The sequence below is a fragment of the Empidonax traillii genome, unplaced genomic scaffold, assembly GCF_003031625.1.
Source record: "Empidonax traillii isolate 1590-97213 ecotype Southwest subspecies unplaced genomic scaffold, ASM303162v1 scaffold1633:size116118, whole genome shotgun sequence".
Taxonomy (NCBI): Eukaryota; Metazoa; Chordata; class Aves; order Passeriformes; family Tyrannidae; genus Empidonax; species Empidonax traillii.
In genome coordinates, this window is record NW_020956826.1 from 2,713 (window position 1) to 14,176 (window position 11,464).

The 11,464-nt window shown below is 65.6% G+C and overlaps 2 protein-coding genes across 2 annotated transcripts in view; both read left to right on the forward strand.

The window, feature by feature from the left end:
• The window catches only part of LOC114070636 (TBC1 domain family member 10A-like), a 4,841-nt gene extending 1,933 nt beyond the window's left edge, over window positions 1–2,908 (forward strand). Inside the window, exons 5-7 of the mRNA XM_027908162.1 lie at window positions 809–998; window positions 1,267–1,421; window positions 1,627–2,908. Coding sequence (XP_027763963.1) covers window positions 809–998; window positions 1,267–1,421; window positions 1,627–2,019 — 738 coding nt within the window. The 3' untranslated portion in view covers window positions 2,020–2,908. The remainder of the gene's footprint in view (window positions 1–808; window positions 999–1,266; window positions 1,422–1,626) is intronic.
• Window positions 2,909–4,665: 1,757 nt separating this feature from the next.
• CASTOR1 (cytosolic arginine sensor for mTORC1 subunit 1) lies at window positions 4,666–10,314 on the forward strand. The gene is made up of 9 exons (XM_027908154.1): window positions 4,666–4,825; window positions 4,926–4,996; window positions 7,177–7,370; window positions 7,487–7,619; window positions 8,377–8,500; window positions 9,031–9,144; window positions 9,236–9,318; window positions 9,441–9,535; window positions 9,617–10,314. Exons 1-9 carry the CDS (start codon window positions 4,713–4,715, stop codon window positions 9,680–9,682), a joined length of 993 nt encoding a protein of 330 aa, XP_027763955.1. The 5' UTR covers window positions 4,666–4,712; the 3' UTR covers window positions 9,683–10,314.
• Window positions 10,315–11,464: the final 1,150 nt, after the last annotated feature.

Here is an 11,464-nt window from a genome sequence, read left to right on the forward strand (position 1 = left end):
GTGCTGGGCTGATCCCCCAGTGTGGGCAGCAGGGCAGGGGGGATTCTGCCCCTCTGCCCCCTCAGCTGAGACCCCCCTGCAGAGCTGCCCCAGCCCTGGGAACAGCACAGGGAGGACGTGGAGCTGCTGGAGAGAGTCCAGAGGAGGCCACGGAGATGCTGCCAGGGCTGGAGCCCCTCTGCTCTGGAGCCAGGCTGGGACAGCTGGGGGGGTTCACCTGGAGAAGAGAAGGCTCCAGGGAGAGCTGAGAGCCCCTGGCAGGGCCTAAAGGGGCTCCAGGAGAGCTGGAGAGGGACTGGGGACAAGGCATGGAGGGACAGGACACAGGGAATGGCTTCCCACTGCCAGAGGGCAGGGATAGATGGGCTATTGGGAAGGAATTCCTGACTGTGAGGGTGGTGAGACCCTGGCCCAGGTTTCCCAGAGAAGCTGTGGCTGCCCCTGGATCTCTGGAAGTGTTCAAGGCCAGGTTAGATGGGCTTGGAGCAACCTGGTCTGGTGAAAGGTGTCCCTGCCCATGGCAGGGGGTGGCATGAGATGAGCTTTCAGGTCCCTCCCAACCCATTCCATGATTCTATGTCTCCAGGCCAAATGCTCACTCAGCTTCTCATCCCGGAGAAAAAGAAGATCTGGGAAGCTGCTGGGTATTCCCAGTCTCTGTGTTGTGCTGTGGTCTCAGAGGCATCCCACAGTCAGGAACGGGGTGCTCAGTGGGACACAGCTCTGCTCCCTGACACCCAGGGCCGGGCACTGGGGGCTGATCCCAGGGCTGAGACACTCACCAGGGTGCTGGTCCCTGTTCCTGCAGGAAGCCATCCAGCTGGATGGGCAGATCCTCTTCTCACTGCTGCACAAGGTCTCTCCCGTGGCCTACAAGCACCTGAGCAAGCAGAAGATCGACCCCATCCTGTACATGACGGAGTGGTTCATGTGCGCCTTCTCCCGCACGCTGCCCTGGAGCTCCGTCCTGCGCGTCTGGGACATGTTCTTCTGTGAAGGTAGGAGTTCCCCACCATCCTCCTCTTCTTCTGGGATCACCCCATGGCACGTGGGACCTGTAGCAGGGCAGGTTTGAGGCAGCCACGTGCCTGGGGTGGAGATGGGGCTGTTTTCCTGGGGATTAGGGGACACGTGCATCCCAAGTCCAACCCTTTTGTGTGTCCTGTTAGTGAGACTGGGATCTGGTGCCCCACGGTGTTTGAAGGACATGGTGGCAGAGTCACCCTGTCCTGCCTGGCACTGGCTGCCTCACGTCTCCTTCCGCAGGGGTGAAGATCATCTTCCGGGTGGGCCTGGTGCTGCTCAAACACACCCTGGGCTCCTCGGACAAGCTCAAGTCCTGCCAGGGCCAGTATGAGACCATGGAGAGGCTGAGGGCCCTCAGCCCCAAAATCATGCAGGAGGCCTTCCTGGTGCAGGAGGTGAGGTGCTGGGGAAGGTCATGAGGCCCAGTGCCCCCAGGTGACCAACACTCCCAAACTGGGCTGTCCCTGAGTGGGCAGATGGGGCAGCCCCCCAAAAGCTTTTTGCTTTAGGGGTTGCCTGTCACTGGGTGGGATCCCACACGCAGCCCTGGTGGCCCTGTCGCCACCAGGGGAGATGCTGATGGCACAAGTGTCCCTGCAGGTCATCGAGCTGCCGGTGACGGAGCGTCAGATCGAGCGGGAGCACCTGATCCAGCTGAAGAAGTGGCGGGAGACGCACGGGGAGCTGCAGTGCAAGTCCCCCCCACGCCTGCACGGCGCCAAGGCCATCAGCGAGGCCGAGCCCGCGCCCCGCAAGGCGCTGGAGCCCGTGCCCTCCATCATCGTCCCCCCCGGGCCCGCCCCCGTGCCCAAGGCCCGCAAGAGCAAGGAGAAGAGCCGGGAAAAGAGCCCGGCCAGCCCTGCCAACGGCCCCGGGGCCGAGGGCAACGGGGCGCCCGGCACGACCCGGGAGCTGCTGCACCCCCAGGTCTCCCCCCATCACCAGTCCAAGGAGAGCCTGAGCTCCCGGGAGAGCGAGGACACGTACTTGTAGGGCCCTGCCCGCACCCCGGGCAGCCGGGCTCAGCGGGGCTGCGCACGGACCCGGGCACCAGGACGCTGCGGGACACCCCTGGCATGCAGCGCTGGGGGCTCTGAGCTGGAGGGATGGGACAGGGGGGCTGGTATGACTCCGTGGGGTGTCCACAGGAGCTTGGCCAGGTGTGGTGACCAAAGGGGACACCATGGGTCTGCGCTGGGTGCCCACCCCGCAGGGTGCTGGCACCACGAGCGGTGGGAGCCTGGGCAGGGGGTGGCTGAGCCACCCGAGCTCCCTCCCCACACTGGGGGGCTGAGCTGCCCCTCAGGCCCTTCTCCCCGTCCCAGAGCCCCTCGACCCATCACCCCCCGGGTCCCTCCTGTAGCCCCCACCCTGTGCCATCGGGCAGCCCCAGCCCCAGTTCCCAAGCACTTAGGCCTGGCACAGGGCACTGGGGTGTGCGAGGAGCCGGGGGGACCCCTCGCCCCCCCTCTTTATCTAGTGAGGATATATCAAGCTGTAGCCCTATATGTAGTACCCAATTTACCTACTCACTGAGCCTATTTATTATTCCTTCGAGGCAGGACAGGGACCGAGGCAGGATGCGCTGGAGGCAGCAGGATTTGATGCCAATCACAGGGCTAAAGCCCCCCCACCCCGATGCCCGGGCTCCCCACGGCTCGGGGGGAGCGTTCACCCTGCCAGGGCTCACCCCACCACTGCCACCCCCTCCAGGCCCCAGCGCAGGTGTGACGGGGTGGGTGAGCAGCAGCCAGGTGATCCCTGGCTGTGGGGTCCCCTCTGCCCCCCGTGCCCTCCCCAGGGCCGGGGGGTGGCTTTGTATCATAAGCGGGAAAAGCAGTTTTGTACAAAGGGGTCAATAAAGCAAGTGTGTAAAGGCGCAGTCCTGGCTCCCACCTTCTCTCCGCCTGGGATGGGGGGTCAAGGGTTGGGGACAGGAGTGTCACCTCCCACTTCCTTCTATGCCAGTACGAGCTTTGGGAGCGCACCCTGGCCTGGATTCATCTCCTCTGGGTGCTCCAGCCCTGGGGTGGGGAGCACCCTGCCCTGGAGCCCACCTCCCCATGGTTCTCCGGCCCTGGGGAGCACCATGACCTGCACCCCGTTTCCCCTGAGTGCTCTGGTCCTGAGGGACACCCTGCCCTGGAGCCCCCCTCCCCTGGGTCCCCTGCTTTTGGGGGGCACCCTGGCCTGCACCCCATTTCCCCTGGAGCTGACCCTTCCCTGAACTCATCTCCCCTGGGTGCTCCAGCCCTGCGGGCACCGTGCCCTGGAGCAGGATGCTCCAGCCCCGGGAATCAGGTCCTGGAGAGGGTCCTGGGAGGGGGCCCTGCTGCCATCACGTTCTGTCACCGCTGTGTCACCACAGAGGGTGACCCAGCCCTGCTACCCCGCCCAGCCCTGGGGCTGCCCGTTTGAAGTGGGATGGGAGGAGGCTGAGGCCTGCCCCAGCTTGTGACGGTGGTGGATGCCCGGTTCGTCGAGGGATGCCATGGAGTGCACACCCTTCCTGGCACCCAGCTCTCCCCCCACTCACACAACTATAGTGGAGTAGAGCCAGAAGACCCCCCTAATTTAATTTGCACTGTGACACTCCAGAGCTCAGCTCCCCACATCCCAAACGGTGCCCAGGCCCTCTCTCTTGCTCCTGCTTTCTGCAGGCAGGAATTCTGCCCAAGTCTCCATTCCTCCCTCCGGAGCCCCCTTTTCCAGATGGGTGGCTCTGATTCGGGGTGCTGGGTGCCCCCCTGGTCCTGCACACTGCCCTGGGGTAAATCCTTGCTCAAGGCTGGTGGTTGGGGTTGTGTGGAGGGTCTGGCTGGGTGCTGGGGTGGGGGGTACGGTGGGATTGGCAGTGGAGTTGGCACCAGGCTCCCCTGACAGGGCTGGGCTGGGAGTGGGGGAGTTGGATCAGGTTGGGCCCTCTGAGACGTGGGTGAGTCCTTGTTCGTTCGGGCACCGCGGGATGTTGTACTGGGGCTGGTTTGGGCACTCCCAGGGCTGCAGCTCGGGGGCACCGCGGGTTTGAGCTGCTCCAGGCACCCCGGGCTCCCGGATGGGGCTCGTCTGGGCACCCTGGGAATGCTGAATTTTGTCTGGTTTGGGCACTCTGAGGCTCGGGGTCTGCACCCGGTACAGACACCCCGGGGTTCTTTTGGAGCTGCTCTGGGCACCTCGGGGCGCTGAATTTGGGCTGGTTTGGGCACCACAGAGCAATATGTGGGGCTGGTCCCTGGGCTCGGATGCCGGGTGGTTGCCCCTCTGGCGGTGCTGGGGGGTTGTCCCGGGGCGGTGCCGGGTCGGCTCCCGGAGCGATGCGGGGCGGTCCCGAGGCGGACCAAGGCTTGGCGAGGCACTCCCGGAGCGGTGCTGGGCGGTTCCGGGGCGGTCCCGGAGCGATGCTGGGCGGCCCCGAGGTGGTCCGGAGCGATGCTGGGCTGTGCCAAGCCGATCCCGGAGCGGCACGGGGCGCTCCCGGGCGGAGCGGGGCGCTCCCGGGGCGGTCTCGGAGCGGAGCTGGGCTGCCCCGAGGTGGTCCGGGAAGGAGTGGGGCGATCCCGGGGCGGTCCTGCAGCGTCGAGGGGCGGTCCCAAGCCGGTCCCGGGCGGAGCGGGGCGGTCCCGAGGCGGTCCCGTGCCCGCCCTTATAGCGGCGTCGGCGGCGGATCCCGGTGCGGCGCGGCCGCCATGGACCTGCACATCCTGGAGCACCGAGTGCGGGTGCTGAGCCTGGCCCGCCGTGGGCTCTGGCTCTACACACACCCCCTGCTCAAGCTGCTCTTCCTGCCCCAGCGCTGCCGGTACCGGCCTTCCTCCCTCCTCACCCCTCCCCCGATGCCCGGCCTCGGGAGGCGGCGGCGGTGGTTTTGGGATCACCGGCACCGATTTCTTCTTCTTCAGATGCAAGTTCTTCAGCCTGACGGAGACCCCCGAGGACTACACCGTCATGCTGGACGAGGAGGGCTTCAAAGGTACCGTGCGGTGGGCTCGGCGTCCCTCGCAGGATGGGCTGGCACTGCGGGCACGAGCTGGGCACGGTCTCAGCCCCGCTCCTCGCCTGGGCCGCGGGGAGCGAGTCTCGGCTTGCAGCTCGGCTCCCTCGGGACGTGCCCGTCCCGTTCCCTCGGCGCCTGCGCCGGGGATGTACCGGCTTGCCCGGCCGGGGCTCTCCCGGCGTGGCTGCCCTCGCCCCGACAGCCCCTCCCGGGCACGGCCGCGTCCCCACCAGTTCGTGGGACCAGGCTGTGACACGGTGGGGATGGTCTGCGGAGAGCCCGGGGCCAGCCCAAAGCCCAGGTGTTCCAGGTAGGGGCAGGGACCACCTGGGTTGCCTACAGGCAGCGCTCCAGGCTCTGCCAGCCCTCCTGCCATCACTCCCTGGCCGCTGCTCGGTGAGGACCAACTGGTGCTTCAGCAGAGCGGGGCAAATCCTTGCCCAACCAGGCAGCAGGGACCGGACTTTGAGGTGTCCAGGGGAGGTTTGATCCCTTCCGAGCCAGTCCCCCTCCCCAGGAGGTGCCATTTGGTGACGTCCCCACCGCTGGTGACCCAGCCGTGCATCACCTTCACCGCCCGCCCTGCCGGGGGTACCGGCCCAACAGGCTGGGCTGGAGGGTCCGGATCCCGGCCCAGCTTCCCACGCCCAAACCTTCCTGCCGGGGCCGCAGGAACCGGCCGCAGTGTCCCTTGGCTGTGCCCCAAGGAGGAAGGGTCAGTGCTCCGGCCGCGGGCGCTCCCGGCCGAGTCCCGCTCCCAGCTCCCTCTGCTCTGGGACGGGACCGTGGCCCGGGCTCTCCCCACTCCCAGAGCCAGAGCTGTTCCCCACGTATTGTTTTATTTCGGGGCCTGCGGACAAATACTCCTCAATCCCGAGGGGAGGGCGGGAAGTGCCGAACAATGGTCCTGCGGGCCGGCTGCCCCACTGTGCACCCCCGCGGCTGGGGGGCTGCCAGAGTCCCTCTGCTCTGGGGCTGGAGGGACCCCCAGCGAGAAGGGCTGCGCTCCCTCTTCCCCTGGGGATCGGGACTGAGCCCTGGGGCGGTGACACGGGGACAGCGGGGTCCCCTCGCGCTCAGCCTCGCCCAGGGTGGTGTTGAAAAGTAATTAAGTGCTGAGTGCTGGGACAGGTCCCCATGTTCCCGTGGCCGTGTCCCCCCCGCCTCGTCCCCAGCGCTGGGCCCTGGGCCGGAGCCGAGGCTGTTCTGGCTCTTCCTGCACAGGAACAGGCACTGGGAACACCCGCCGAGGCTCTGGATCCGGCCCCGCTCCCGCCCTGCCTCGAGCCACGGTTTGGGAATGGGATGTGGAGCCTGCCCCGAGATGGGATCCCTGCCATGGGTGTCGGACCCTCCTGGGGTGACCTCCCCTCTGACACCGCTGACATGAGTTTGGGGGCTCAGCTGGGCTGGGGGCTTGTGTGGTCTCCTGTGGGAGCTGCTTCCCACCTTTGCTGAGTGGGGGGAGTGGGTTGGAGACCCTTTGGGTGCCCAGCCCCTCTCCCTTCCTGGGAAGGGGTGCCCAGGAAGGAGGGGCTGCCTGGCTGATTTCTGGGGTGCCCCTGTCCTGGAGAGGAGGGTGGGAGCAAGGGGGGGTGGGAGGCAGAAAGGGGGTTCTCGGGGCAGGAAGGGAGCAGCTGGCACTTGCCTACCCTGCCAATACCAGCAGAGTTTTGGGAAGCAGTCCTTGGCCCTGCCAGCCTGGGCTCTTCCCTCCCTACCAGGCTGACACCACCAGAACTGCAGGGTTACCCTCCCCTTTTCCCCTCTGGTACCCCATACCACTCTCTTTGAACATCCCTGGTGCTAAATGCTGGACCTGGGGCTCCTGGGGGTCAAGGGATGAGCTAGGCAACTCCAGAGCCCTGGTGGTGCCAGTTTAGGGGTGCAGCACACCCCAACACCCCTTTGCACCCAGCCCAGGGTGCTGCTGTGGGGACGAGAGACACATCCTGAGTTTTGGGGGGGTTGTAGCCTTGAGCCCCCTCAGCCTCCCTGTGACTGCCCCAGTGTGGAGTGGCATCCCCAGGGGACTGGAGATGGGGCTGGTCTGTGTCCCCACACCTGGGACTGGTCCCATCCTGGCTCCACTCATGCCACTCAGCCGTGCCGAGCCCCACGGAGCCACCCGCCTCAGTGTCCCTTGTCCCTCGCAGAGCTGCCGCCCTCCGAGTTCATGCAGGTGGCAGATTCCACGTGGCTGGTGCTCAGCGTGGTCTCCAACGGGCGGGAGCCCCCCGGCTGCCAGGCCACCGGCGTCACCAAGATCGCGCGCTCGGTCATCGCGCCGCTGGCCGAGCACCACGTCTCGGTGCTGATGCTCTCCACGTACCAGACCGACTTCATCCTGGTGAGGGACAGGGACGGTGCCACCTGGTCCCCCCAGGGTGCTGGCTGTCCTGAGGACTCCGCTGTGCCCTGTGGGGAGGGGGGCAGTGCAGGCCCTGACGCTGTGCCCCTGGGCAGGTGCGGGAGCGGGACCTGCCCGTGGTGATCCACACGCTGGCCGGGGAGTTCGACATCTACAGGGAGGAGAGCGGCGAGTGTGTCCCTGTCACCTGCGATGACGTCAGCAACGGCTTCCTCAAGCCCAAGCCGGGTGAGTGACACTGGGTCCCATGTCCCCTGGGGCCACCTGGTCCCTGCCCAGATGCTCCCCTACCTGTAACCTTGAGGGATGTCCAGGGCCACCCTGTCCCTGGGCCAGCCAAGATGCTGGGCCTCCCACCCCCATCTTTAGGGGACCTCCAAGGCCACCCTATTCCCAGGCCACCTGTCCCCAGGACCACCCAGTCCCTGCTGAGGTGCTCCAGCTCCCACCAGTGGCACCTGCATATCCGGGGGACCCCCAAGACTACTCTGTCCCCCAGGGCCACCTAGTCCTCATCAAGATGCTCCAGCTCTCCCTGGAGGTACCCACATCCTTGGGGAACCCCTTGGGCCGCCCTGTCACCAGGCCATACTGTCCCTGCTGAGATGTTCCAGCTCCCACCAGTGGTACCCAAATCCTTGGGGGCCACCTGGGCTCCTGGTCCCCGTCGAGGTGCTCCAGATCCCACCAGTAGTACTTGTATCTTTGTGGGACCCCCCAAGTCACCCAGTCTCCAGTGTTACCTGGTCCCTGCCAAGGTGCTCCAGCTCCCACTGGTGGTTCCCACATCCATAGGAGACCCCCAGGGCCACCCAGTCCCCATGGAGATGCTGCAGCTCCCACTGGTGGTACCCACATCCTTGGGGACCCCTGGCCACCCCTCTGCTCCCCGAGGGACTCCCCGTGGGCGCGGTGGCCACGGGGTGGCACTGTGGGACTGTCCCCGAGCTGCCCCGGGGCTGACGCGAGGCCGTTCCCCTGCCAGCCGCCAGCCCCACCCTGCACCCGGTGCAGAGCCCCCAGACCCGCTTCTGTGTCCTGACGGTGGCCCCCGACACGCTGCCCGCCATCGCCACCATGCTCATCGACGTCCTCTTCTACTCACACAGGTGGGTCCTGGTGAAGGGGGCGTGGGGGTGGTGACACGTCCCACCTGTTGCTCCCGGTGGGTTCTCAGGCTCTGGGTGTGTTTTATGAACTGGTTCTGCCCTCCCGGGGGCTGCAACCCTGTGGGTGCTTGGGAGGTCCTGCTGCCACCATGGGGGGTGGGAGCCCCGAGGTGACACAGGGGACAAACCCACCCCTGCTGTGAAGGGGGAGGGAGTGGGTTTGGAAGACCAGTGGGAATGGTGCTGGGGGGAGGAGATGCTTCTGGCCAGGTCCCTCTTTTCTTTGCGATGGGGTCCTCTCTGATGGCACCCAACTGCTCCAGAGTCACTGGCCTTTTGGGAATGCCCCAAAACCTGGTGTCACCCTGTCCTGCCCTATCCAGCACCTGCAAGCTGCAGACCCTGCAGGGAGCACCTGCTCCTGTCCCCTCTCCTCTCACCCTGCCGCATCCCAACATGGTGCTCAAACACCCAGTGCCACCACCAAGCCCTCCTCCTCCCCGTTTCCCTGTACCTCTCCCCCTCTGCAGCCCCCCACGGGAGGCAGGTGCCAGCAGCCAGGACCTCGACTCCATCACCTTCTTCTCCTTCTCCCTCATCGAGGGCTACATCTCCATCGTGATGGATGCTGAGACCCAGAAGCGGTGGGTGCTGTCCCTGGGGCTGTCTGTCCCTCTGTCCCTGGGTCTGGGGGCTCAGGGATGGGGAGGTGACACGCAGCCCCTCCTTTCTCAGGTTCCCCAGTGACCTCCTGCTGACCAGCTCGACGGGAGAGCTGTGGCGGATGGTGCGGATCGGGGGGCAGCCCCTTGGCTTCGGTGAGTGTGGCCGTGGTGGCCACGTCCCCTCTTGTGCCACCATCACCCAGGGGGTGCCCTGGGGCACTGCTGTCCCTGTATGTCCCCATGGCAGTGACCTGGGACCCCCTTTGCCCCCCCAGATGAGTGTGGCATCGTGGCGCAGATCGCGGAGCCGTTGGCAGCCGCCGACATCTCGGCCTATTACATCAGCACCTTCAACTTCGACCACGCCCTGGTGAGCCCCTGCCCCTCCCTGGGGACCCCCCTCAGCCTCAGGGTGTGCCCTGGGGCTGACACCTCCTGTGTCCCCCGGCAGGTCCCCGAGGAGGGCATCGCCGAGGTCATCCAGCTGCTGCAGCAGCGGCAGGACGGCGGCAGATAACGGCTGTGCCCAGGCCGGGTGGCCCAGTGCGGTGGCACAGTGGGGTCCTCCCTCCTCCCCACCCCCTGCCTCCCCCACATTCATTATTTTTCAATGTTAAGGCTCCCCTGGTGCAGGGCAGAGTCAGGTGCAGCGTCACTCCCTGCGTGCTGGGGAGGTGGTGGCTTTGGGGACCTTATGGACTTGTGGCAGTGGGACAGTGTCCTGCAGGGGTGGGGTCAGTCCCCACGTGCCATCCTCTGGCTCCAACCCTGCCTGTGCGGGGTGGGGGGGCTCAGGGGGAGAGCGGGTGTCCCCGGGGACCTGCTGGTGGAGGGGACACAAGAGGGCAGTGATGTGCCACCGCAGTGCTGTAGGGGACAGCCTGGGGCTGTGAGGACATGTCCCCATGCCCCGCCTGTCCCAAGTGGATGGGTGCCTCTGGACCAGCCCCGTGAAGGGGTGAAGGCATCACAGCTCTGGGAGTGCCCCTGGCACCCCAAAAATCTCCAAGGTGGCAGAGGGGTGGCTGTGGTTCACCCCCAGCCCTGGCTGTCACCTGTCATGAAGGGGTGACAGTGAGCCCCCCAGCTTCTCCCAAGTTGTATTTTCACATAGTTTTTAATAAGTCAATAAAATTTCTATTATTTTTATTTCTGTGGAGAGGTGGGGGGGTGTCCCAGAGCTGCTCTGTGTGGAGGTGGCAGGGGCTGGGAGGGGACAGGGGGACATGGCCCTCCCTGTGCCCCATGGTGAGGTGACGGGGACGTGACCAGCTCCATGACCACGTATTTTGGGGAAAAAAATGGGATGGAGGCTGCAGGGGAGACTGAGGCATGAGGCCCACCCCCCATTCCTGCCCCAGACTGGGTCAAACTGGGGGAAACTGAGGCATGAACTTGACCCCAGGCCCGGGGGTGTCCCCATCCCGCCATCGCTGTGTCCCCACATCCTCTTGCCTTGCTGGCAGCGCAGCACCCCGTGGCAAAGTGGGGTGCCCAGGGTTGGGGCAGTGCCCTCCCCAGAGGTGCTGCAGCCATGTGGGTGCCCCCCCCCCAGCCCAGGGTGTGCCTGCTCATGAAGCAAGACCCAGCACGAGTGTGGGGGAAACCTCTTCCCCCTGCTCTGCTCCCGTCCTGTGCCCAAAATCTGTTCCCTGCTCTCCCACGTTCTGAGCAGGACCCTGCCCGGGCCCTGACACGTCCTGCCCGCGTCAGCCCCACACACTTCCAGCCACCAGCTTCCTGCCCCCTCTCTCTTTCCTGTCTCGCTCCCTTCTCCGAGTCATGGGACGCTGCTGACGTGTGCCCGGGAGATGAAGAAATTGCCGCCGGCCCATGCGGTCACTGGCACTATTTTTGTCCCCGTTGGGTGTTGCACAGTCCTGTGCTGGAGCGGGATGGCCACCACTGTGGTGTCCTGCCAGTCCTGCTGGGGGGTGACAGTGATGGTGCCAGGACCACCTGTGGCCAGGGGGCAGCTGAGGGTGGGGGGTGCTCAGCCCGCAGGGTCCTGATCCCTGGGCTGGGTGTCCGGGGGTCCTGCCATGGCAGGGAATGTGCTGGAGAGCCTATGAGGTCAGGGAGGGATGGAGGGATGGATGGATGGATGGATGGATGGATGGATGGATGGATGGATGGATGGATGGATGGATGGATGGATGGGAGGGATGTTCCTGTGGGTGAATGGATGGGCAGATGGATGGATGGACAGATAGATATGTGAATGGGCAGATGGATGGATGGGCAGGTGTATGGATGAGTGGATGTTCGGATGGTTGGTTCATCATATGGAAGATGAATA

What these genes read in the sequence shown, in the direction of transcription:
- CASTOR1 (XM_027908154.1), top strand. Translation starts at nt 4,713, where the DNA reads ATGGACCTGCACATCCTGGAGCACCGAGTGCGGGTGCTGAGCCTGGCC. An exon ending in GTCCTCTTCTACTCACACAG is followed by an intron (nt 8,501 to 9,030) that starts GTGGGTCCTGGT and finishes CCCCCTCTGCAG; the next exon opens with CCCCCCACGGGAGGCAGGTG. An exon ending in TCAACTTCGACCACGCCCTG is followed by an intron (nt 9,536 to 9,616) that starts GTGAGCCCCTGC and finishes GTCCCCCGGCAG; the next exon opens with GTCCCCGAGGAGGGCATCGC.